General features: G+C 46.0%; 2 protein-coding genes across 2 annotated transcripts; one reads left to right on the plus strand and one right to left on the minus strand.

The window, feature by feature from the left end:
* Positions 1-7,378: 7,378 nt before the first annotated feature.
* LOC133913664 (uncharacterized) lies at positions 7,379-10,223 on the minus strand. The gene is made up of 11 exons (XM_062356876.1): positions 10,022-10,223; positions 9,865-9,935; positions 9,711-9,768; positions 9,512-9,618; positions 8,974-9,019; positions 8,684-8,818; positions 8,503-8,592; positions 8,265-8,393; positions 8,078-8,161; positions 7,917-7,981; positions 7,379-7,809 (listed from the first exon to the last, which is right to left on the minus strand). Exons 1-11 carry the CDS (start codon positions 10,103-10,105, stop codon positions 7,623-7,625), a joined length of 1,056 nt encoding a protein of 351 aa, XP_062212860.1. The 5' UTR covers positions 10,106-10,223; the 3' UTR covers positions 7,379-7,622.
* A 10,625-nt stretch (positions 10,224-20,848) lies between these two features.
* On the plus strand, positions 20,849-25,534 carry LOC133913665 (receptor-like cytoplasmic kinase 176). Its single transcript, XM_062356877.1, has 6 exons — positions 20,849-21,306; positions 23,278-23,603; positions 23,768-23,903; positions 24,012-24,154; positions 24,242-24,365; positions 24,891-25,534. The coding sequence occupies exons 1-6, from the start codon at positions 21,249-21,251 to the stop codon at positions 25,274-25,276; spliced, it is 1,173 nt and encodes a 390-aa protein (XP_062212861.1). The 5' UTR covers positions 20,849-21,248; the 3' UTR covers positions 25,277-25,534.
* Positions 25,535-25,916: the final 382 nt, after the last annotated feature.

Consider the following 25,916-nt stretch of genomic DNA (forward strand, 5'->3'; position numbering starts at 1 on the left):
ACTGCCGCCGTGTGTGTAGACGAGAACCATAACAAATCCAGTGGTGCAGGTCCGACGGCGAGATTTGCCGAATCTTTGTCGTGGGACAAGCAACTGCACAGTCTTCGCCCTGCGTCACGGGAAAGCAAGCCAAGACGCAGCAGAAAACGGACGGGGAAATGACGCACAGGCGCTTCGGCTCCGTGCAGAACTGCGCATAGTTCACTAGAACAAAGATCCGCAATAACATCTCCAGCCATATTCTTTTTATCTTGTTCTGTTTTATGATTACTTCATAAAAGAATTTATAAAGGAAAAAAAGAATATCCAGATGAAAAGAATAAGATAATCTCTTCATAAAGAAATGGTAAAAGAAAGCTTTTAAACAAAAAAGGAACGAAAATCTATTCACAAGTCTCGTTTCTCTCACGAAAATAAGCCGTTTGAAATGGTCGGAGACTCTCACGTTTACGCGGAGGATAGAATTGAATTCTAAGAGCATTACGACGGAGGTTTCATCAATGTTAATGTCGCTAGCTGAGCTGTATCAACGGGACAGGCATATGCACGCCTTTATTGTTGACTTGTAAATGACACCTTTTTTAATATAAGTCAGACATACACACGTAATTATGTTCATACATATTTATATAAATACATTTTAGCTAAAATGTCTAAACAAGATTCAAGATATAATCTAATATAAGCATACACTTTAATCACTGAACATACCTAAATATGAATGTTTTTCAAGATTTAGTTAAAAAATTCAAGCATCCATACGACTCAAACTCAGATAAACATATTTTACCGTAAAAGCTCTAACAGTATGCATAGATGAACTTTTGGGTCACCTCCCTTTCCGTCGCCATCATCACTGCGGTGAAGTGCAAATGCTGGCCTAACAATCAATCAACTCCGTGCTCGACGCAGGAAAACAAGGGGCCGGAGGGCTCGACTCGCCATCAGGCTAGCTAGCAATGGAAGGATGGATGGCTCCATTTGAGTTCTTCCTTCCATATCCTCTCCTTGTTTTATTCATGTTTAATCTGCTGAAAAGAGACAAGTCAAAATCGGAAGATCAGTTTCCTTGTGTTTTCATCTATCAAGTGGAGTGACAAGCAATAGCGCAAGTCAATTGGGAGATTAGTTTCCTTTGTTACTGAGCTCAGTGCTGACAAGGACAGCAAAATTGTTAGGCTGCGAGTAGGAAATTACAGTGGCAGGCTCGGTTAAAAGGCATAACATTTCTTTATGCAACAGTAGTACTTTACAAATGTTCCTTGTCATGTTACTGACAAAGTACTGTAATACAATAGAACCAAAGGCACTTTACAGTGCAGGAAACTCAACCTAACATGTGAGCAAGCTGCAGTTTAAGAGCCATGTGATTTAAGCAAAAGGCTACTTACTTGAATGAACCTTTTGATGCCCTGTGGAATGGAGTGTAAAGTACTTTGCTTTGCTCCTGGTCAAATCTCAGATGTTGGTGGCCAACCGAGCTGTGCACCAAATCCTGGCATTATGCATATCTCAACTCTCCGTGGCTCCATTAACCCAAATAATAATAAGGCTGGATTTTACATTTTTCAGGCCTAGTTTGGACTACGGATTTTTTTTTTTTAATCATATGTCCTACAGCAAATTGAACTAAATTTTGGAGAATCCCTAAGAAATTCATGCGTTCTATACTCGTATCTGACGTCGAGGAGATACATGGATTACGGAATTTTGTTTCATATATATACATTCACGCTCTTCTCTTCAGCTGAGGTTTGTAGTGCCTATATTCAGTGTAGAGTAGATGTACTACCTGTATTTGGTTTGAATTTTAATGAAGAAGGTACGAGTAGGATATGATGCATCATATTATCGTGACATCGTTTCGATTTTTTATTACAATAAACGACGTCAGCGTGTTATTAGTTTAGTTTCGATCTCCCACCAACTCAAAAATTTATATCTTGCCATCACTATTCCAAGAACCACCACTAAATCAAAAGATTAAAAATAATCAGAGTACTAAACCAATGCAATAGCACAACTGCACAAGTCAAGGGCTAGTGTGCTGTCCTCTTAAAAACATCATATTTGTCGCCACACTAGTTCAAATAATTAAGGCGATAAATGTGTATCGGTCGTTGGGCTAATTAAAAAAAGTTTAGGTTTTAAGTGAATGTAGCACCCACGATGCTTGTATTTGCATGCATCATGCTAACATGGATTAGGTTGATCCTCACGTAGGCATGCAAAATCAAGTACCGGAGGAAATAATTTAAAACATGTTACATCTATTATATTATTATTTGAGTATTAAAATGAGCCATCAAGTTAGTTCTTAAGGTCATAAAATTATCACGTTAATCGAAAAAAATCTAAACACTTATTATTAAGAACATCTAGCACTATAGATTAAATTAAAAAGGCATATAAAATATTATTAATAAATAGCTAAATCCATAATTAAAAATTATGAAAAAATAGCAATTCCATTTTCATGCAGTCTGGGAAGGAAAATATCTAAATAAGGAGTCCAAAAAATAAAATAAATAATAGTTGAAATTGGGATTAGAGTAGAAAGAAAAGAAGAATCCATATCAAATAGTATTGGGAAAATCATATTATTATAAAAATAAAATACCTAAATAAATAGTCCATATAAAATACAATTAATCAAATATTATCGTGACAAAATATTGTAAAAAGTCTAGCCATTCTATTAACATGAGTTACTTGCTAGTTTTTTTAACAAAAATGAAAAGTCTACACAGGCAGGCTCCCTACTGACTCAATTAATATACATTGCAGTCTATTAGTTAGATTGTAGTCAAAGGCTTATACATGGAAATGCTTATTATATCTTATAGTACTATACTGTAACACTAGGTACTAATCCATCCTTCCTGCTAAAATATATTAAATAGGCACCGAGTACAACATGTGCAACCAATTATTATAAATTTGAAACCCAAACACCTAAAAATATTTGATTGATTCAATATTTTAAATTAACATATTTTTATACGAAAATTTTAAAAGCCTATGAACGACTGAAGTACAAATAAGGTAGTATCACGCAATATGAAAATATGCTCTAGCATCCAGCTATTCACACACGTTACAACAAAAAAGGTGATTTACCAAAACAAAAGGAAGAGGCTCCAAACTTGGTATGCCGCAAGAGATAAGTTACAATAAAAGGAGCCAAATGTTTGACCAGACTTTGCTCCAAAATTATAATTTTATGAATGAAACTTGAACCACAAATACTACATTCGTTTTCATTTACTTACCACTATTGGTTTACTATGGCAATTTTGACCTTGTGTTTTTTATAAAAGTTTATAATTAACTAAAACTTTCGTATCATTAGATTTATCATAAAATATACTTCATTAGTATTGTATATTTTTATGTATTTATAAATTTTTCATAGAAAAAACGTAAAATCAAAATGAACAAAACGTAAAATCGAAATTACTCCAGTAAACTAATGGTGACGAATAAACGAAAACGATGTAGTACCATACTACCATATAGGAGTACTCCATGATTCCAGTTGGTTCAAGGGCAAGGCTAAAGTACATTTTGACTTTATCGCCAGTTCCTTGAAGCATCGACCGACCACTAGAATAGATCTCTCATCAAAATGTCAACCCGGTACCTTCCTTTTCAGAACAAGCAAGCAAAGCTGCTCCACCAAGCGGGCATCATCACAGTTGAAACTTCCCCCAAAAACTTCATATCAGTACAGCTGTTAGCGGCCAGATCAGTATAAGCACTAGCCCCAAAAGTCAACTCGGTGAAGCTTTCACCGGATTTGACTGGCAAATCCATCGTTTTTTTTTTGCTTGCCTCTTAGTGCGTCTGCAACAATATAATTATTTTGCTAGATATAATTTAGTCCATGACACTACTAGATAATACAATAGATAACATTTCTAATAGATTAGTTATAGCATATTCTTCAAAATTGATATGAGTGCACATATAATAGGATTATAAAAGTTTGCACTTGTCTTGTAATCCGTTATAGACTAATTAAAAGTTAGTCATTCATTTTTATCTCTCCTGTTCTCTACATTGTATAAAATTGATTTATAGCTAGCTGATTTGGGATTGTTGAACATGTCCTTAAGGTTTCCAAAACCAACCCCTGAACTGATGCCAACTTCATGCGTGCCTTCTTTGACTTCTGTCTCATTCTTCCACTTAAAAAAATGTTTATTTTTTGCAGTCGTAGACTCGAAGTTGTAGTTTTCTTCTGCCGCTTGCACGCGTGATTGATTGATGGTTAGTATAAATGATGGAGGCAGCATTGTTCGTATCCCCATTTCGTGTACTGTTCAGCTTCAGCATGTGGAGCGGAGGATACTATTTTCACCCGGATTTGGATGGATTTGCGATGAAACGGTCATAACGTCCATCCGAAACGGCAGGGAGGGCGTCGAGGTCTCGTCGAGTGCCGTCGCTCTCGGAGCTGCTCGTGCGTCGTCCGTGTTTGTGTTTCCGCGCCGTTGTCTTCGGCAAGTACAGGCCGGCGTTGACAAATCTGGCCGGTTTGAAATCGCCGGCTCCGGCCTTCTCATTCGGTCGGGCCAGACGTTCAACCTGTGCGACTTTTCGCATTCCGATTCGATGATCGACATCGTGTTGGTGTGCCCTTTGACGCGCGCGTCGACCGGTTCATCTCATCTACCGAAGGGTTTCAGGATAATACTAGTATTCTGACATGATTACCACGTTCCTGATTTCCTTTCTCGTTCTGGTGACATCAACTGGATGTGCCTATATGCAATGTGGAATGGTGCTCTTGACTACCGAGCGCGGCGATGTATGGCCGCCGGGCGCACGGCCGTGAGCCGCCGTGGCGATGCGGCTCGCCGACTGGCCGTGTGCCAGTGTGAAGCGTGTGAAGTCCTCAGGCTGGAAAATAATCCTACGACATCTTAGCTCGTATATTTAGAGACTATGTCCAATTTATACCGTGGCACGTATAAAAAAATATTATAAAAGTTATAATAAAAATAAAAAATCTTATGTGAATAAATTACCACGTATCACACTGTTAATCATATACAGACCCCAAATAGATGAGACCTCTTCGAGGATTAATTTCCCTCGAGGCCAGAGGACTGAGTTCGGACTTGCCATCTTCATGTCGTGGCGCTTCCACCTGTTTCTTACGTCGGGCCGACTCATATGGGCTGTGCGGCTTGTGCCTTTCGACCTTTTTCACAACGTTCCTGGAGCTGGAAGGCCGGCGATATTGACAGAGGGAGATTCTGAAGCGTCACACTGATCGTGGGATTCTGAGCTAGCTCTGTTGACTTGTTTGAGGTCAATGAGTATTTCCAATCGGGTAGCACGTGTTGAAAGAATATCGGGACTTCGAATAAGACACAACTCTAGATATGCTTTAAATCAACGAATCGGGGTCAAAAACAAAATTTATAAAACTTGCCGAGATCAACCAGAACTTGTGTGACTAGGTCTGTAGACTTTTTTTTTTTGAAACGAGAACTAGATCTGTAGACTTGAAAACACACAAACGTCAGCTCTGAAAAATCCGACATAGCCCCCGATTCACCATGCAACGAGATCATCAACAGCTTCTGCAGATGCAACAATAATCCAAAAGAAAAACTACAGATGCAACGAGAAACTAGGGTAACCAACTACAGATGCAACGAGATCTCCAAAAGAAAAAAACTACAGATGCAACGAGATAGCCCCCGATTTTCTTTTTCATGCAGGCTTGTACCCGATGTGAACTATGTAGAGCAGTGCCTTGTTCCCACTCAGGCAGGCCTCTAGGATGAGTGGATGACAAAAACTCTGCACATCTGACTTCCCCCTATCACATATCTCGGCGTACTTCGTAATTCTCATTTTCCCTCAATTGACACCTCTTTTACTCCGTTTTGATTGTCCATTTTCTGCTAGAACTCACTTCATCTTCTGCGTGATGATTGTACAGATGAACACTGTATTTCCAGAAAAATCCCTCAACCTCCTTCAGGCTACTCTGACCATCCATACAAGTTGTTTCAGCAATGGCAGGACAAGTTGGTTCTGCAGTGGTCACTGAGATCACGAGCAGGGTCATCTCCAAGGTGATCGAAAAGTGCAACTGCAACAAGCAGGCGGCTGCTGATGATAGCTGCAGAAGCTGGAGATGCTGTGTATTAAAATCCATAGCATTGTTGAGATATCTGAGAAGCACCTGATCACCAACATCTATCTGCTGAAGTGGCAGGAGAAGCTCAAGGAAGCTGCCACAGATGGCGATGAGGTCCTTTTCACCTTCCACTGGAGAGCCTTGAACGGAGCCAGTAGGAACACCGACAATCACGCACCTTGTCTTCTGGCTTACACAAAGATTGCTATGTCGAGTATGGTGCATTACTTTCACAATGTTGCCAAGATGCTGCTCTCATTAGATGAGGACGTGGAGAGGCTGAACAGCACAGTGGATAAGAATGGATACTTCCTTGGCTTATTTCTATACCACCAGATGATCGAAAGCTCCTGTAGATGACACTGCTTGTGAGAAGGTTCCAAGAAGCCTTGGGCAAGATCAACATGTCAGTTGAGATCGTTAAAATCCGAGACGTCAATGGCCTGGAGTGGCTATCCTCCAGGATGCAAGGCAACAAGGCCGCACCGTCCTCAGCGCCATCAGAACCAAAACCGGCAAGATGACGGCGGAATATGACCTTGAAGAAAACAAACTTCGCAGCTTTGTCCATACCATCAAGAGCTTAACCGGGGACTTGGAATGTTTCAACAGGTTGGCTTCATTCTGTCCGCCGCGCGCCCCGCGGACGGAGGGTTGTGCAAGGCCGGCGCGGATGCGACAAAAGGAGATGGAAGCGGCAGCGGCGGCGGCGGCGGCATTTGGTCGAGCGCACGTCGCCCAGGCGCGGGGTAGAGCGGTTTTGATCATTCGCACGGCGCAACCGATTCATACAGTGTTAGTGTTACTGACACGGATGGGTGTTGAAATCCTATTCAGATTCGAGTGTCCGATTTTAAAAAAAGGACACGGCTGTCCAACTAACACTGATTCATACACATCAAGGACCATCTTATACGCTGCAACGTGCATTCGTGAGCGGAGTCCAACGAAACTAAACTGATTTTTTCAAGAAGTATGGAAATTTGAGGACACGTTTGTAAGGCGAGAATTGAACTCTACAACTTCAAAGAATTCATGTGAGGGCTGTACTGTTTCTTTATCAAATCCATGCAAAATTCCATCGGTGAACAGAGCCTGAATATTCGTTGCTTGTCGAGTATCATCGCCGTATACAAATCAGCATCGCACAATTGGTTCTGCATTCTGTCAAAGACAAAGCTGATAAGCCACCCTTTTTCCAGATAAACAAGGTCAGTCGCATTTTGAATTCTTGTATAACAAGTAGCAAGGATAAGAGAATTTATCAGCTCGAATATCTGACAATCTCTCTATGATGGGTTGGGCCACTAAGATACACGAGGAATGGATTCTCTCCAGGTGAAAATATATATTAAAAAAACAGTATCCCTTCAAATGGATTTGCGGGTGACACACTAAGTTTGGTATAAGCTACAGTGATGAACTAAACTGCAGAAAACTTGTCAACACAGGATGTCAGGGTCTATGAGTAGATTTTCCATATGCCCAGTCCATAGCCTACTTTGATGAGCAGGAGCTCAAATACCATGTGCATGATGCTTGTCATGCGCACTTTGGATCCAGGTATTTCAGTCCAATTAACAGATACTTCTACCATTGGGATCTTGAGGTGCTTGCACAGGTATACAAGCTCAACATCAAAACACCACCTGCCCATGCCAAACAATCGAACAAATAAAATGATCAACCATATCTTCATGCCTAGCAAGAGGATTTGATAGGACATAAAAAAAAGGATGAAAAGAGACAAAGATACCTCTTCAATCTAATATTTGTAAAGAGTTTCTTTGCTGCAGCTCGTGTGAACATCTTGAAGCCACACTGGAATTTGTAATAGCTAAGCAAATGAGGCAGCAAATGCACATGAAAATGAACGTACATTTATTTTAAAGATCTTATATGTCTGCAAAAGCATACCTGTGTATCTCTGATCCCAGGACCAGCAGTCAACAAAACTATCAAGTGGAAACCTTTCATAAGAAAGTTTCGATACCATTTCCTCTGCAGTAGGCCAGGAAAAGAAGAAAACAACACAAGGTGAACACTTAAGATACTAGGAAAGAAAACCACGCCCTTGAGGCTAACTGGGGTCGAAGGGATTTACTGTCGCAAGAGCCTGCTTCTCCAGATGAGCACGGGAACCAAAAACAGCAATTTCAACCTCAGACAGTTTCTGAGATGAACTAGCAGATGCTCCTGGACTGGACTTAATTTTCTTAGCCAATGCATGAACCTAAGAGCCAAAGAAATGTACATTTCAAGAAGTTGTTGCACTCATCATAATAAAAACCAGCCATATGAACTTTTTCACATCATGCTGTTCGGTTAAGCTTATGACAGACCTGAGCTTCAAGCTTTTCCAAATCAGTCACTTTAGTTGCCCCATCAGCATCAAGCATGAGTAATAGTTCACCACGCGAATGCAGCATCCCCTGTTAGATGACGCTTCCACCAAAAAAAATGGAAAGCACAAATTAGTTTTTATTTGAACCAGTGGAATATGCAAGGAGTTCCAACACTCACTTTTCTGACTGCTTCACCTTTCCCATGATTTCTTCCAAGTAGAAGAACTCTAACATTGTCAATCTTATGTTGCTTCACATAATTGAAGGCAACTTTAGAGGTGCGGTCGGTACTTCCGTCGTCAACAATCAAGACCTGAACAGAATTGATTAAAGAACACATGAAACATCCGAAATTAGTTAAATTAATACAGATTTCAAGAAATAAAATATTTTGCAATACAATTCTAAATTCCGCCTGTGAGTTACAAAAGGAAAGAAAATACTAATAATGCTCAGTTTTCCACATACCTCATATGAAAAGGATTTATCGGCAGCTGAACGTTGTTTCAGGTAACTATTACAGACAAAAGAACAAAGCAATTAACACAACAAACAAAACAATTACCCTACGATTAAAGCAACAGCTGCAGTAGGACAACTACTAGCATGGATTGATATAGTGTTCAAAGATAACGATCTAACAGAGCCTGTGATTTTAAACAAACAATTATAGGAAATGCTCATATCATAGCCTTACGTGCTACTTCAAGCAGGATCCAAGCAACTCTGGCGAGTGGCAAGTAACTATTACAGAAGTTTTCAAGGGTGACATCCAACAGCTCAGATGTAATAGGAGCTATGTTCAAGTTTTATCCTAAAGTTGCTAGGATATTAGCTCTGTGTTGCTTCGTTTTGCTCCTGGTTAGACCTCACATGTGGTGGTCTTATCGTTCTCCTGTTTTCATTTGCCAGATTTTGGTAAACTTGGTTTCTTATTGAAATTGATAAACTAGGTTTCTTACTGAAATTAGGAGAACTTCCAGTTCCGGGGAAAAAAGAACCTTACTTGAGTGTTTCTGTAAGAGCCTCGGGAAGTCGATGCTCCTCATTGTAGGCAGGAACTATCAACGAAATGTACTTCGCAGGAGGATCAAAAATTGACGGGCAGGGAACCTATAACAGTGAACACAAGCAAATCAGCAAACACCTAGCGTGCACACCATGTCACCGTCCGAGCGGAACTCAACACGAGCAATTAGTAATACCTTGTTGAGCGAGTTGGGGTCCTCGAAGAAGGCATCCGAGATGGCAGTCCTCTCCAGCCTGCGGCCGAGATCCAGAACGACACACCAGTCAACAACACGCGCCAGATCGCAAAAGAGACGAAAAGGATGAGACGGGGATACAGAATCGACTTACGAGTGCATGCACCCGATCTTGCGGATGTGCTCGAAGAATACGGCGGCGGCGCCCAGCACCGCGACGGCCACCTGCAGACGGGAGGGAGAGATGGCGTGAGCGTCGCGGCGAGGAGGAGGAGAGGACGAAGGGACAGGGTTTTGGGGGAGGGGACTACGAGGGTGGCGAGGAGGATGGTCAGCGAGAGGGAGGCGGGGAGGAGGCCGGCGACGGCGGAGAGAGGCCAGGCGGCGACCGCCATCGTGACGGCCGGTGTCGAGCCCACCCACAGCTCGGTCGCTCGCTTCGCGTGCGTTTCTGGTCCCGGAGATGGGGGAGTTCTGCAGGCGCGCAGGTGCAGGGGTGGACTTGGACACAGCCGACCGGGCCCGGGTTGCGGTTGCAGGTAGGGCTGAAAGCGGTAAGAAAAACTTGTGATCCCTATCCCATATTTTTCCTACCGTTTTAGCTTCCTCAGTTATTTGGAACGAAACAGACAGGACGAAAGTATCTAAAAACGGGATAGCTCTCCTTCCGTCCAAATTCCTAGTATTTCATTATTAGATCATCTCCAACAGCTACCTTAAATTTTTATCCTCAAAATACTATTACAGCATCCCTTATCACTATTACAGCATCCCAGACGGATTTCTAGTGCTACAGTACCCCGCAAAGTACTGTAGCACTAGAATCCTCAAATTTACAGATCCTGTTAGAGAGGACCTTAGACAGGATATTTCCGCTTAGAACATTTTTAGATTTTTAAAAACCCAACTCTACTCCACTCAGCTCATTAAGTCATAAGCTAACCTAACTCCATAAGCCACTCTTCACTTCAACCCTAGCCGTGAGCTATGACCCATCGTTCCCAATCGACCAATCCATCATCCGTGAGTTCGACCTCGCTGCTCGGCTAGCGGTTGATCATGTGGGCTAGCCCACCACCGACTGCCACCCTATGCTGCACTTCACCTGTGGGTTGTGGTCGTTTCTTCACGTTGTAAGCCTAACAGTTCGTGACCTCGAGCTGCCAACACGCCCACTAAAGAAGGCCGTTCTGGAAGCGGGTCTAGGCTATTGGAGAGGTATTTGTGTTTAAGGTGCTTGCTCCTAGCGCCACCACCAGCGTCGCCTTCTATTAACACCAACACTTGTCTTTTAAGTGAGCATGTTTGTGTGATGGACTGTCATGCCCTCATATGTATGTCATTGTCATGTTCATGTATGGACTCATACTACCGTTATTTTTATTTTAATGTTTCAAGTTATAGACTCATATTTCTGAGGTTCAGGGTTCTCCATTTTAATCACCGGTTTTTGTCTGATACCAATATATTTCTATTCAGATTTGTTTGTTTTTGAATAACCGGCAATCTCGTATTCGTTTTTGTTTCGGCTTTCCCATTTTCATTTTTGTCTATTTGAGAAAATGTGAAAGTGAAAATAGTCAGAGGGTATTTCGACCGTTTTTGTCTGATTTCATCCCTAGTTGCAGGATTATTTGGAGGCATTCTGAAGTGATTTACCATGTGCTAGAGCGAAATCAAACTTTACTACTAGGCTAGATAGCATCACCAAACGATCGTAATGTTTGGAAATAGAGTCCTATCTTTCATAGGATTCTAACATGTTGGTTCACTATGTTCTTGAAAACGGCATCCCAACCTTAGGTAGAGACACATTTTAGTAGTTGGAAGGAACCATCAAACATCACTCAAACATTTCAATTAGAAAAATGTTTGGAGCTTCTTGATCCATTTATCTTTGTTACCTATCATGTCTTGTTCTCCTTGTATTACTAAATTGTCACTTAGCACATTTCTTTTAGATGAATAAAATAATATTTTTGGTCTCTAAACCAACATGACGTCAAGGATATATATAGCCATTTTATAAATGTGAGCACACATAGCATATCTAAGTTGTTCATTGAGTAGCATCGTTGTTTGATTCGGATCTTGACTAGTGGAAATTTCGTAAAGGTTAGTGTTTATATAACAAACTCCCACATATAAAGGGAGAGTTGCGAGTATCTGATGTGTAGCTCCAGCAAGACATGCCGAACCAGCATACATGGAGGCTATCATCTTCAGTGATGTATTCAAGTAAATTAGCATACTTGGCATTCTTTGTTGGAACAATAACATATGCTCTTTGGAAAAGGATTTGGAAATGTTGGGCATTGTTGCGTTGCAAATTCTTCATGTGGCTTGCGCTTTTGAACTAATGCTGGACAACAAATAGGTTGGCGTGACAAGGGCTGCCCCATCCGGTGGAATCGATCATGTATTATGCACACGTTCAGTCGAGCACCAACAATTATCATCCTCACACAGTACAAAAACTAATATCAACTGTTGTTGTTTTCACTCTCCACAAATACAAAGGCTAACAGTAGAACTTGATTGTTCCTATGAATCCCAAGAGTAGTTAGGATATATCCCGTAAACTTAACAGTAAGGAAAGAGTCATCGATGCATAGGATAGGCCGGCAATACTTGAAAGATTCGATACATGCCCCTATTGCGAAGAAACATCGCTTTAGGATGTACTTGCCAGGTTTAGACAACAATATGTACTTATCAATATCGTAATACATCCCTGGGTTTCTTCGAGCAATGGTCTGCAACACATGTGGCTGATTGTCATACGACGCTTGTAGGTCCCAAACCTCATCTCAATTGCTCTCCTCTTCGCCCTACATGCCTTGTTGTAGTTGATAGTGTACATGTACTCGTCTTCAATTTCCTAATTATAGACTCCGGTTCGTAGTTCAGTTCGTTCACAATCTAGACGTATATCACATTGGCGACAAAGGCTGAGGTGATGTTCCTGTAGCTAGGCTCAAATTCGTCCATCATGAAAGTATGGTCGACCACAATCGACACTTCACAATAATCAACCCACTTCCATTTGAAGCCGTGCACTCGCCACAGATAATCCTCATTCACGCACATCACATCATATTCCTTCTTGATTGATTTGATAATATAAAACTGCTATCAAAACGATATCACTCATTGAGTCACATCATCCTTCATAGTCTGACTGGTAGGATACCTAGCACATTGGGTCACCTTATTCTGCGTATACTCCTAATCCACTTGATTTTCCTCATTCAGCACAAGGTTGTTGAAGTTTGTGTCGGAGAGTGAACTCCTGTCGCAGGGATCCCGAGAGACCCCTTTTTAGAGATTCGGCCGGGGGGATGATCCTAGAAAAGCTTGCACGGGAAATGAGCGGAAAAGGAAATAAAATGCGATGGCTTGCGGGGACACCGGGTTTTTGGACAGGTTCGGGCCGCGCGGAGGCGTAACACCCTACTCCTGTATGAGTGTTATATCTATCCTTGAAGGAGATCCTTCAAGGGTATATCTGGTTCTCGAGGGAGAGCTGTTTACAAAGAGCAGGAGGCTCTTATGTTCTAGCTAGCTGGTTTCTTGATTGTCTTGTGATCGGGGGTGGTGATTTCTTGTTCTTCGACTGACCTCTTGTTTTTCTCTTGTCCTCCTCTTTTCGTTGTTCGTCTCTCCGTCCTCTCTAGCGTCCTCCTTCCTTTCCTTTTATAGATGCGCCGACCTCGACATATCCTGAATGGGAAAGAGGGGATGCCAATGCCCAGGTGCCACGGAGAAAGGCCTAATCATCTCATTTTGGCGAAGTGACAGGGGCGGTGGAGGAAGGCGGCGCGCATTCGACCACTAGCCGCTGCGGAAGCTTCGGGGTGCCACAAAAAAAAGGCCCACCGGACAGCCTCAGAGGTGCCCGGTGCGCCCACTCTGTCTTGTTCTCCTGCCAGGGCAGGGTGGCAGGCCGAGTGCTTCGATTCTGGTAACGTTATCCCGAGGTGCGCAAGTGGAAACGGGACGGGACCCGTGCATTTAATGAACCCACGCCCCCCAGCCAGGGCATGGCCGGGTCTGACACTGGGGCGTGGGCAGCCGAGAATGTCAGGATGTCAGAATGCCAGGCCACGCGCGCCTATTAAATGCGGCATCGGGCCCTTGACTGGATGACACTCTGGCGACGGGGCCCTTTGAGTCTTTGAACGATCTTGCGCGAACCTTCTGGGGACCGAGTCCCCGCGGGCTGCCACGTGCAGCCCCGAGCACCCTCTCCCGAGCACTTTAGAGGGACCTTCGGGGCACCGAGTCCTCGGGGGCTGCCACGCGCAGCCCCGAGCACCCTCTCCCGAGTACTTCAGTGAGACCTTCGGGGCACCGAGTCCTCGCGGGCTGCCACGTGCAGCCCCGAGCACCCTCTCCCGAGTACTTGAGTGAGACCTTCGGGGCACCGAGTCCTCGCGGGCTGCCACGTGCAGCCCCGAGCACCCTCTCCCGAGCACTTTAGAGGGACCTTCGGGGCACCGAGTCCTCGGGGGCTGCCACGCGCAGCCCCGAGCACCCTCTCCCGAGTACTTGAGTGAGACCTTCGGGGCACCGAGTCCTCGCGGGCTGCCACGTGCAGCCCCGAGCACCCTCTCCCGAGTACTTGAGTGAGACCTTCGGGGCACCGAGTCCTCGCGGGCTGCCACGTGCAGCCCCGAGCACCCTCTCCCGAGTCTCTGCTTTTACCTTGCAGGGTGGTGATATGTGGTGGGCGGCCGGTTTGGCCTCGGGACTTAGGGACCCCTGGTTCTAAATACACCGACAGTAGCCCCCGGGCCCGTTTGGCAGCCGATGGGACAGAGACTGCGAATGGGCCCTTCGTCGCGACCGAGGTCAAGGCGGGCCGAATGCCACGCGGCAAGCTTTCCGGAGGTGGCCCCTGCGGTTGCTAGACATCAAGCAGACCCCAACGGGCAAATGAGTGGACGCGTGTCCATACAACTTCCGAGGGGTGTGATAATCATACGGGCGGCCCGTGCGGTTGCCGCGCAGATTGAGGAAAATACGCCTGGCAAAATGCTGACATCGCGCGATCGGCGGGAGATTCGCCTGTCAGTTGCGTCGATCGAGGCGACACTTCGCCGAGCGAACCGTCGGGGCGGCAGTTTTTGAATTTTGAGATATAAAAGGGGGGAAGGATCGGTCCGTTCCCTTTTTTCACGCTCCCTCGCACTCGCGCTTCTGCTTCTTTCGTGCTTCTACTTTTCTCTCTCCTTCCACCGAAAACCACCCTCTTCTCCGACGAGATGTCGAAGGTTGGAGGGGGACGCCGGGATCGGGCTCCGATCAGCGTTTTGCCGGAGTCTCGCCTGAGGAATGAGGAGGCGGCGGACAAAATTAGGAAGCTGCTGGTGCCGGAGGGTCAGGAAGGCGCTGTGGTGGTGAAGCCGGCAACTCTGACGCCGGCGACGACCGTTCCCGGACGAACGGTCCTCTTCACCTCCTTCGTGGCGGCGGGGCTGGTGCCGCCGTTCTCCGCATTCTTCATGCAAGTGCTGGAGACTTACGGCATCCAGATGGCGCACCTGAGCCCCAACTCCGTCGTGGCGCTGGCGGTCTTCGTCTCGCGGGTTAACCTGGTGCAGATGCTGGAGGATATACTCCGGCGGATGCGACGGGCCATGGAGAAAGGCGGCCTTGGGCGGCTTGTCGGCGACACGAAGGGCGACGGCCCCGCACGGCAAGTGCTGGAGCTGCAGCAAGTCTGCGAGCGCCTCGAGACCCTGCCCTGGGCAGTCCAGGAGCTCGCTGCCCGGGAGGGACGTGGCCTGGCTCATGCCGTGGCTGAGCATGTCCTGGCCTGCTACCGAAGCAGGGACCCGAACTTCCCGCTGGAGCCGGCGCGGGAGGGAGTGGTCGAGGCTGAGGAGGAGGCCGCCCGGGCAGCGGTTAGCAGTACCGCCTCTGCGGTGGCGGCCGGCTTCAGGCGGGAGGTGCCACCATCGCCAGCCCCCGGGGACGACTCAGAAGACTCAGCCGACGCCTCTGCCGCAGACTAGGCCGTCGGCGCCCTTATCTTTTTTGTTGCAGATGTAGGAGTGAACCTTTAGAAAAAGCTTTGTCCAGGTCTTGTGAATATAATGGCAGCTTTTCCTTGGGCTCGAAACTCCAATTTCTTTTGTATGCTTGAGGTTTCTTTCCGGCGCTCTGTCTGGAAGTCCCGAGGAGTACTCAGTCGGGCCGCTCCCGACCTTTCCGTCCCCGAAAAACGAAGTAGTTGTAGTCGCTGGTGTGTGTTGGCGCAGCCAGCTTTTAAGCTCTCGTGAGTCCGCACTGCCTAGCTTAAGAAACAAAGACATAGACTCCTTGCTCGGGAGATAGAACAGCCCTGTCCGGAACACGCCGTGCCCTGTGAACACCTTTTCGCCTTGCGACCACTCAGCCGGTAGATGGGAGACGCGTGCGAGCGAGAATGTGACCAAGAGTCCTCGCGGTCCGGTGGTGCCCGGGCTCAAGAAAGGGCCGGACCGAGTACTGACAGCCTGCCCCCAAGGCCTGAGCTCCGGACTACTCGAGCAGCTCGAGTGATAGGATTACCCAGGGCACCTGAGGACTCGGTAGTGCTCGGGGTCCTTAAGAGCGGACCGACCACCACGACCACCACGAAGGGCTTCGGTCGAACGTTATCGCACGCACGGTACTCCTTTCTACGAACCGCTCTGTCGTTCTAGAAAAAGGCCGACACGCGGCAGGGTTTGTTCACGGGCCAGGAGACCACCTCACCGAGCAGATTAAAGTGCGAGAGCCCCCGAGAATGACTCGGGAACATAAAGTTACTGAAAGCAGATTTGTTTGAATATAACCACTCACCGGGCAGCCGTCGGCCTTCCGGCCAGCCGACCCAGAAGGGGTTGATTCCGAGCCCGGGGGCCCGGGAACTTGATCCTTTCAACGGAGCGCCCGACCGCCCATGGGCATACGAGGCTCCTAGGGTCGGGTGATCTCGACCACCCAAGCCTAGGCGGTAGGACCACCCGAAGAACCCTGGGGGCCGACCAGAGACCGGGGCATTGAAGCCCTCGCGGCCGAGCTGCTTGTGATTGCTGTCCTGTGACTTGATAGAGAAAATGTAGAATTTCTTTGTCTGGTGCGCTCTGTTAGTGCGGTACTTGCCTTAGACTGCTCTTGTTTTTTCGACCCGAGACCTCTCGAATACCCGAACCGGAAGACAAGGGCGGACAGAGGCATAACCTAGAGGTCCTATGGTTCGGTGGCACCCGGGTATGACAGGCCAGACCGAGCACCGACAGCTCGCTCCGGGGGCCTGAGCTCCGGCCTACTCGAGCAGCTCGAGTGATGGGATTACTCAGAGCGCCCCGAAACTCGGTTAGTACCCGGGAGCCCGTTACGACACCGAATACCACTGCCTACCATGTCGGACGTAAGTCAGTGGCGACTGCCCGCATGTATACCGATTGGGATTCTTTTATCAATGGGAAAAAAACGAGAGAGCGAACTTTTTCTCGCACAACCGAGCACCTCACCAGACAGGTTAAACATAGGGAATCCAGAGAAATAATTTGCCATAGTGATTGCTTTATTAAAATACTGAATGTACGATATTTACAAGGTTGGGCGACAGCGATTTACCATACGGGGCGAAGCCTCCAGATTGCTCGGGCGAGGAGAAGCCCCCGGCCTTATCAACCTGAACCGCGAGCTTGACCATCTACGGGTAGAAGCGTCGGAGATGCTCGATGTTCCACGGATTCGGGAGTGGCTGCCCCTCCTCCGTTGCCAACCTGAAAGAACCTCGAAAGACCGGGCCCGGACGTGACGCAGATGATAACGGCGCAAACTCTGCTGGTACCGAGCCGCCCGGACAGCAGAACGCCGCCGGCGCTCTTCCAGGTAGTCTACGTCGTCGCGCCTTTGATGCTCCTGCTCACCCTCAGAGTACGCGTGCACTCGAGGGGAGCCTAGAGTAAGCTCGGAGGGGAGGACCGCCTCGGCGCCGTAGACGAGGAAGAAAGGAGTCCCCTACCTGGCGCGCCAGCTGTCGGAGAGTGAACTCCTGTCGCAGGGATCCCGAGAGACCCCTTTTTAGAGATTCGGCCGGGGGGATGATCCTAGAAAAGCTTGCACGGGAAATGAGCGGAAAAGGAAATAAAATGCGATGGCTTGCGGGGACACCGGGTTTTTGGACAGGTTCGGGCCGCGCGGAGGCGTAACACCCTACTCCTGTATGAGTGTTATATCTATCCTTGAAGGAGATCCTTCAAGGGTATATCTGGTTCTCGAGGGAGAGCTGTTTACAAAGAGCAGGAGGCTCTTATGTTCTAGCTAGCTGGTTTCTTGATTGTCTTGTGATCGGGGGTGGTGATTTCTTGTTCTTCGACTGACCTCTTGTTTTTCTCTTGTCCTCCTCTTTTCGTTGTTCGTCTCTCCGTCCTCTCTAGCGTCCTCCTTCCTTTCCTTTTATAGATGCGCCGACCTCGACATATCCTGAATGGGAAAGAGGGGATGCCAATGCCCAGGTGCCACGGAGAAAGGCCTAATCATCTCATTTTGGCGAAGTGACAGGGGCGGTGGAGGAAGGCGGCGCGCATTCGACCACTAGCCGCTGCGGAAGCTTCGGGGTGCCACAAAAAAAAGGCCCACCGGACAGCCTCAGAGGTGCCCGGTGCGCCCACTCTGTCTTGTTCTCCTGCCAGGGCAGGGTGGCAGGCCGAGTGCTTCGATTCTGGTAACGTTATCCCGAGGTGCGCAAGTGGAAACGGGACGGGACCCGTGCATTTAATGAACCCACGCCCCCCAGCCAGGGCATGGCCGGGTCTGACACTGGGGCGTGGGCAGCCGAGAATGTCAGGATGTCAGAATGCCAGGCCACGCGCGCCTATTAAATGCGGCATCGGGCCCTTGACTGGATGACACTCTGGCGACGGGGCCCTTTGAGTCTTTGAACGATCTTGCGCGAACCTTCTGGGGACCGAGTCCCCGCGGGCTGCCACGTGCAGCCCCGAGCACCCTCTCCCGAGCACTTTAGAGGGACCTTCGGGGCACCGAGTCCTCGGGGGCTGCCACGCGCAGCCCCGAGCACCCTCTCCCGAGTACTTCAGTGAGACCTTCGGGGCACCGAGTCCTCGCGGGCTGCCACGTGCAGCCCCGAGCACCCTCTCCCGAGTACTTGAGTGAGACCTTCGGGGCACCGAGTCCTCGCGGGCTGCCACGTGCAGCCCCGAGCACCCTCTCCCGAGCACTTTAGAGGGACCTTCGGGGCACCGAGTCCTCGGGGGCTGCCACGCGCAGCCCCGAGCACCCTCTCCCGAGTACTTGAGTGAGACCTTCGGGGCACCGAGTCCTCGCGGGCTGCCACGTGCAGCCCCGAGCACCCTCTCCCGAGTACTTGAGTGAGACCTTCGGGGCACCGAGTCCTCGCGGGCTGCCACGTGCAGCCCCGAGCACCCTCTCCCGAGTCTCTGCTTTTACCTTGCAGGGTGGTGATATGTGGTGGGCGGCCGGTTTGGCCTCGGGACTTAGGGACCCCTGGTTCTAAATACACCGACAGTTTGGATTGTTCCAGTCCACGAGAATCAAATCATCATCCGAGATATCATACTCTGGAGTTTCATCAGCCTGAATATCATCTCGCTCTATCTGTTCAATTAGAGAATGGATTCATTCCCCATTGTCTGCCTCATCGATCGGTTCAGTCGGATAATCAGATGAATGTGCATCATCCGAATCGATATCTTCATCATACTCTTTGTCATCACCCTCTTCCTCCATGTACCCTCCACCCTGCATCTCTGCAACTGTCTCCTTATTCTTACATTGCATAAGGAAAATAAGAGGTCAACCTCTGTACACAACATCCTACATATACCTCTTTCACACTTCATCTTCACAGAGCAGGAACACCTCCTAGTACACACTTTCTCTAAAACGGTTATCCACAATACTAATGATCATCTCTTCAATCTTAGAGTCTATTTTGAAACCCTGCATCAAACAAGTATATAAGTGTTCAACACTTTTGTGTATCGGCCTAGATATACCCTTATCCATTAACTTAAATATGGACAATACTACTCCTTTCAGACCATATAAGATTTTATTGTCCCCGTAAAAATCTTAAACTATCACATATACAACATACCTGACAATCATCGACAAAAACTATGACATTATTGTGACAAAACAGAAAGAATCATGTTAAACTACATCTACAATACAAAATTTGTTACAAACGTAGCCCAACATATAATATATACTGTAACGCCATATTTCCAGTTCGCTACATCAAACATGTCTAAATCCTACATTTATCGTATCAATTATGACTACACTATGTCTAAATCCTACATCTAATACCTAACATATGTTTAAATACTACATCTAATTGCTAAAATATACATATAAATATGATCTAATTGCTGAACTATATGTAACGCTAATTCTAAAACTAGATCTATATTTTAACATACGTCTAGTAGTTATCCTACTAGATTTATAAAACAAAATCTAGATATAACATCTAACATATATCAAAATCTAGCACTAGTTACTATCATACTGATTTTGTTAAACAAACAAAAAAAAATTACCTCTTTTTTTTCAATAAGGTTTCACCGTACAAATCTCACTCCTCTCCCTTTCTCATCTCCTCCTTTTTTTCTTCTCTCCTCTTCTCTTAGCTGGATGGGAATAAAATGAGATGTTGATGTTGGCAGGACTAATCGCGTCAGCCTAAATACTTAAAAGATCTTACCCGCTGAACAAGCGATACCTTTTAGATGGGCCCGCGCGACGTCACAACCACGAATGTCTCACCCGTTCAATAGGCGAGATCAAGTTCTCGTTCGCTGAACGGACGAGACCTTTCTCTATCTGGTTATTAAATTCGCTGACAGCCAGGATCAACAAAGTTTCACCCGTTGAATAGACGATGATAAAGTAGACCTCATTATTTTTTTAAACAGACATGTAATCTTGAAATATTTTAAAAAATATATAAAAAAATGCTAAACTACCGCTACCGCATCGGTTGTTACCTCGAGGTGAAATGGTAAAAAACCACCACTCCCCAAAGCGGCCCCAGTTCCAGCGTCTCGCCCGGCACCGTACCTTTCCGGCCGCGCGTCAACTTCCCAGGCTTTTTCCCAGAAGACGCAGCAGGACCGGGGGCGGAACCCGCGGCGGGGTTGCCTTCCCCCGCCCCGCCCCAGTAACACACGCTTCCCTTGCCCGCCATTAACTGCTCTGCTCCTCTCGCTCCCTCTCAAATTTCAAGAGCCTCCCTCCCTCCCTCACGCACTCCACCACGCCACCTCCCAATCTCTCCCTCTCTACAAACTCTCGTCTCTATCCATCTGCCCTCCGCTTCGCAGCTCGCGCCCTCCTCCCCCAAAACCCTAGCCCCGGCTCCAACACCCAGGCCCCAGCGCCCAGCATGGCGCTGCGGATCGCGCGGCGCCCTCCGGTGACCGCGACGCGAGCGGCCTGGTCTGGGCTGGTTTGATCCGATTGCTGGATCGGGTCCTTGCTGCTCCTTCGTTCCGGTGGCGTGACGCGCGGATGGGGAACTGCTGGGGCGCGCGGATCAAGGATGGGAGCCCTCAACCTGGCGCCTCAGGTTCGGCCTTCTCGCTAAGCCTTGCTGTTTGGTGCTGCTGACTTATGGGATGATGATACGAGGGGGGGGGGGGGTGTTGAGATGATCCACACTTGCGAGCTGCGGGCTTTAATCTCGTGATGAAGGTTCTCGGATGCGAAATTGGATCCGTTGCGCCGGAACTTGTTGCAAAAGGCTGAACTTACTTGCCTGATAGAATTTTGTTTGGATATTTAGTAATATCAGTATCCAAGCAACAAATGGAAACGGTCATGTTTGTATTGGTATAATACTAGGTGTCTTGGCTAGTTGGTTAGGTTACTACCGGGGATGTGGTGTTCCAGTGGTTTTGTTCGGTCAGATGATTTCAACGTTTCAGCTGTCCTGGCAACTTCAATGTGTTGAAGGCGCTAAAGTAAGGCATCACAATTACTGTTAGAGTGGTTTTGCTAAAGCAAGCTTGGAAACTGAAGCTTTGTGGGTGATTCTGCACTTGTGGAAAAAGAGCTTCAACTTTATAGATGATAGGTAGTACCTTATTTTGTATGGTAATGGATGGGACATAGATGTTTCATTCCTCACATGATACCTCACCGGAACCATGTGTGGTACTTCTCCTATCGTCTGCTGGATAGTGCTTGTCGTTCTGAGACGGCACCACTAAGGGTCATGAGGTTGACTTTATGACAAAAAACAAGTTGATTAAAATGTTATTAAAGGGTACTTTGTGCTGACCACTTACATGTATAATTCCTATCATCCTGGATTCTGTTGTTGACCATGGTAATATATGATTGAAGCAGGACTTAGATTACAGTAGACAGTAGAGTACTTAGTATGCCTTTCTTGTGATATTCAGTTATGTATGTACATCAAATGGCTAATATTCGACATGTTTATGCTTCTTGACCTTCACTATTTAGATTTTCCCCTTTACAGAATACACTACATGAATTTAGAAGATGACTTGTTAAGAAAAGAATATTTTAGGGGTTGACTAGTTATTGTTATTTTATTTTTATTCGCGTTCTCGGATCACAACATTGATATGACTATATGAGATTAGGAAAAATATTAATTTCTTCCTAGTTAGTTTTGAACTTATGGTATTATTTTCAAATTCACTGGATCGGTTATGATACAACGTTCAAATTTTTACTCACCTCCTTTTGTCATTTTGGTTTCCTGCCAAAAATCGGTATGATTTTGTAAATGATTGATTACATATTTTCAGCAGTTAGTGATAGTTGTATTAATGCCACCTTATATTATCTCCTGATAAAAAGTCATGTGCATTTATGGTGTTACCTTATGCACTGTACAGAAAATTGAAACTTCTTGGTGATGCGTGTTTAGTGTTTTGAATCTACTAAAATGTTGACATATGCTCCATTAGAAAGTCCGTTGACTGTACAAAATCTGGTTCTTTGCTCTATAGCTGCCTCGTGTTCCATTCATCTCAACTTACCAACTTAAAGCATCTGTTTACTGCAAATAGATAGGTCAAATATTTCCTAAGTAGTGCATGCATGTAACCACGTCATGAAAAGAAACCACTCTAGTTTCCTCCCCACACATTTCAACACTTGCTTTCTACCCAAATCATCATTTCTACCCAAATCATCATTTTAAGTCTAGTCCAGAGCATATCACCATTCTCAGGCAGTCTAATCATGCCAATGTGCTTGCTCCTGCAGTCAAAATGTTTGCAGGTGCGGCTTCCTGGACACCAATCGATCCGTTACTGCTAGCATTTGTACCTAGTGCTAGAAATGGCCAATCAATGACTGCAATATCCTGTTCCTAATATTGTGCCTGGTTTCCTTTTAAAAATTTAAATCAAGTGGTTGTTCCTTCATGATGATGATTTTATGGGCATGGGATAGATCAGTACAAACTTATTGATCAGAGCACATTTTTGTTGAGAACATGAAGCTTTTGGTTTTTTTATGTTTCATTAAGCAGAATCTTTACCAAATACATGGTCTGCAGGAATGTTCTCAAAGAGTGGTGGTAAAGATGGGAGTAGGCTTAGTGGCTGTAGTAGTCGAGCCTCTTCGGCCTCCATGCCTCCAAATGTGAAGACTGAATGCGAAATCCTGCAATCCGCCAATGTTAAGATCTTCAGCTTTAACAATCTCAAGGCAGCCACAAGGAACTTCCGTCCTGATAGTGTGCTAGGTGAAGGAGGGTTTGGATCTGTCTATAAAGGATGGATCGATGAGAATACGTTATCACCTTGCAGGCCTGGTACTGGAATTTCTGTTGCTGTGAAAAGACTCAACCAGGAGGGTTTACAGGGGCACCGAGAGTGGTTGGTGAGTACAGTGCTATTCTATTTTATGCAGTTGTCATTTAATTCATGACTGATTCATGTTCGTTTGAATCCCCTGCCTTTCTGTGCTGGTTTTGATTTCAGGATCTGAAATATTAATCATACACTCTGATCTTTTACTAACACAGATAATTATTTCGTTCATAGGCGGAAGTTAATTACCTAGGTCAGTTCTGTCATCCCAACCTTGTCAAGCTAATTGGGTACTGCTTAGAGGATGAGCACCAACTGCTAGTGTACGAGTTCATGCCCCGTGGGAGCTTGGAAAACCATCTGTTTAGGAGTAAGTTAACCAAGGACCTAGTGTTCTCCTATCTTAGGTTCATATTTCATAAATACTGTGGTAGTATATCTTCTTATTTATAAATTGCTATATGAATCCTTGATGTAGGAGGCTCATACTTTCAACCTCTTTCATGGAACCTTAGAATGAAGGTTGCACTTGGAGCTGCAAAAGGACTAGCTTACCTTCATAGCGCAGAGGCAAAAGTCATTTACCGAGATTTTAAGACTTCCAACATTCTTCTTGATACAGTAAGTGAAAGCGAATATTTAATGCACTGTACTTCACTTCAACGCTTGTGTGCTCTATTGAAATGGATGCATTGTATTAATGTGCAGGACTATTCTGCGAAACTTTCTGATTTTGGACTGGCAAAGGATGGTCCTGTTGGTGACAAGAGCCATGTGTCCACAAGGGTAATGGGAACATATGGTTATGCAGCTCCTGAATATCTTTCAACAGGTAACCTTTGAAGTGCCGCTCAGTGTACTGTCCATCCATATTCAGTAGATTTGCTTATCCTGGTCTAGAAACCGCATTTCGTGACACAAACCAACTAGTGTTGTTCATTAAATACCGCCAATCGATCTAAACTCCAAGCACCTTAAAAAGGTATAATTGGAATCATCAATCCCCTGCTTTGGAAATCTCTTTTCTGATGCATCATCTGCTTTACTGAGTTAATTAGTTGTGATGCATTCTTTAGAAATGCTTTCAGTGTCATGGTTTATGTGCAATGGAGTGAGCATGTTAGTACAAAGTTAGGGAGTTTGGTGCTTTTTTTAATGGCCTTCTTCTTCCATAAATTGTTTTATGACATGGCATTAACTGTTATCTTCTGAATTCATCTCACTGTAGTTTGGTCTGTGGTGCCAACATGTTGTGATGCTGTCCTGTAGGCAAACAGCACCCCTTTGTCTTGATAACCTTGTGCCAACATCTCATTCAGTGTGTTATGGATCTCCTTTAACAATGCTATACTTTCAGGTCACCTAACCGTAAAGAGCGATATCTATAGCTTTGGAGTAGTGCTTCTGGAGATGCTGTCTGGTCGCCGTTCCATTGACAAAAACCAGCCCCAGGGGGAGCACAATCTTGTGGAATGGGCTCAGCCTTTTCTCTCACATAAGCGCAAGATATTCCGTGTCCTGGATAACAGGCTAGAAGGTCAATACTCTCTCAGTGGGGCGCAGACCATTGCCGCCCTTGCTCTTGAGTGCCTATCCTTTGATGCAAAGATGAGGCCTTCGATGGACGCTGTGGTCACTATCCTAGAAGAGCTTCAAGACTCAAAGAAGCACCAAGAATCCAAGGGTGCAATCAAACAGGCACCTGCTGTAAGTGCTAGCAGGAGCAGTCGTAAGCCTCGCTGAAAAAGCTTGGGAGGGACGAAAGAGACTTGCCCGAATCCAAGACCACTGATTCATCCTCGTTAGTAGCATGATTTGATCAGCTGGTTAGCTAGCTTTTAGCTTGTGAATATGCTGTGTATATTGAGGGTAATCAGGCTTTTGGCAACAAGTCTGTTCTTCTTTATCATGGGCTGTTCAGTTTCAGCTGACTATGGATGGATTTGTATGTCGAAACTCGTGACATCAAGGGAGAGATCATGTTCCAAATCTTTGTTTCAACTTGTTCACCTCGTCGGTTTGCAAACTGCCTTTGTTCCAGGTTATAACCTGTATATTATACATCAACCTATCATATCTTAGTGGTGTTGACTGTTGTGCTGCCAGGAGCCCAGGATACATCACTGATATGGTGTTGATAGGCGCTTTGACGATTAAAATCTTCGGCATGAGCATCATCGTTGAGATGGCACTGCCACCTACCAGTTCGTCATGCCACTGATTTCGGTCCCACAATGGCGCCTGGTGACAGCAACTTCATCTATCATGGAAGAGTTGCGCATTTGGCTCTCTCTACGACGACGTAGACGCATAACTCCCGTCTCCGAAGAAACTCAACCAAGGCCGGCAGCATCATGCCGGGAGCCATGCCATGTCCTGATCC

Source organism: Phragmites australis, chromosome 3 (genome assembly GCF_958298935.1).
Source record: "Phragmites australis chromosome 3, lpPhrAust1.1, whole genome shotgun sequence".
In the NCBI taxonomy this organism is placed as follows: Eukaryota; Viridiplantae; Streptophyta; class Magnoliopsida; order Poales; family Poaceae; genus Phragmites; species Phragmites australis.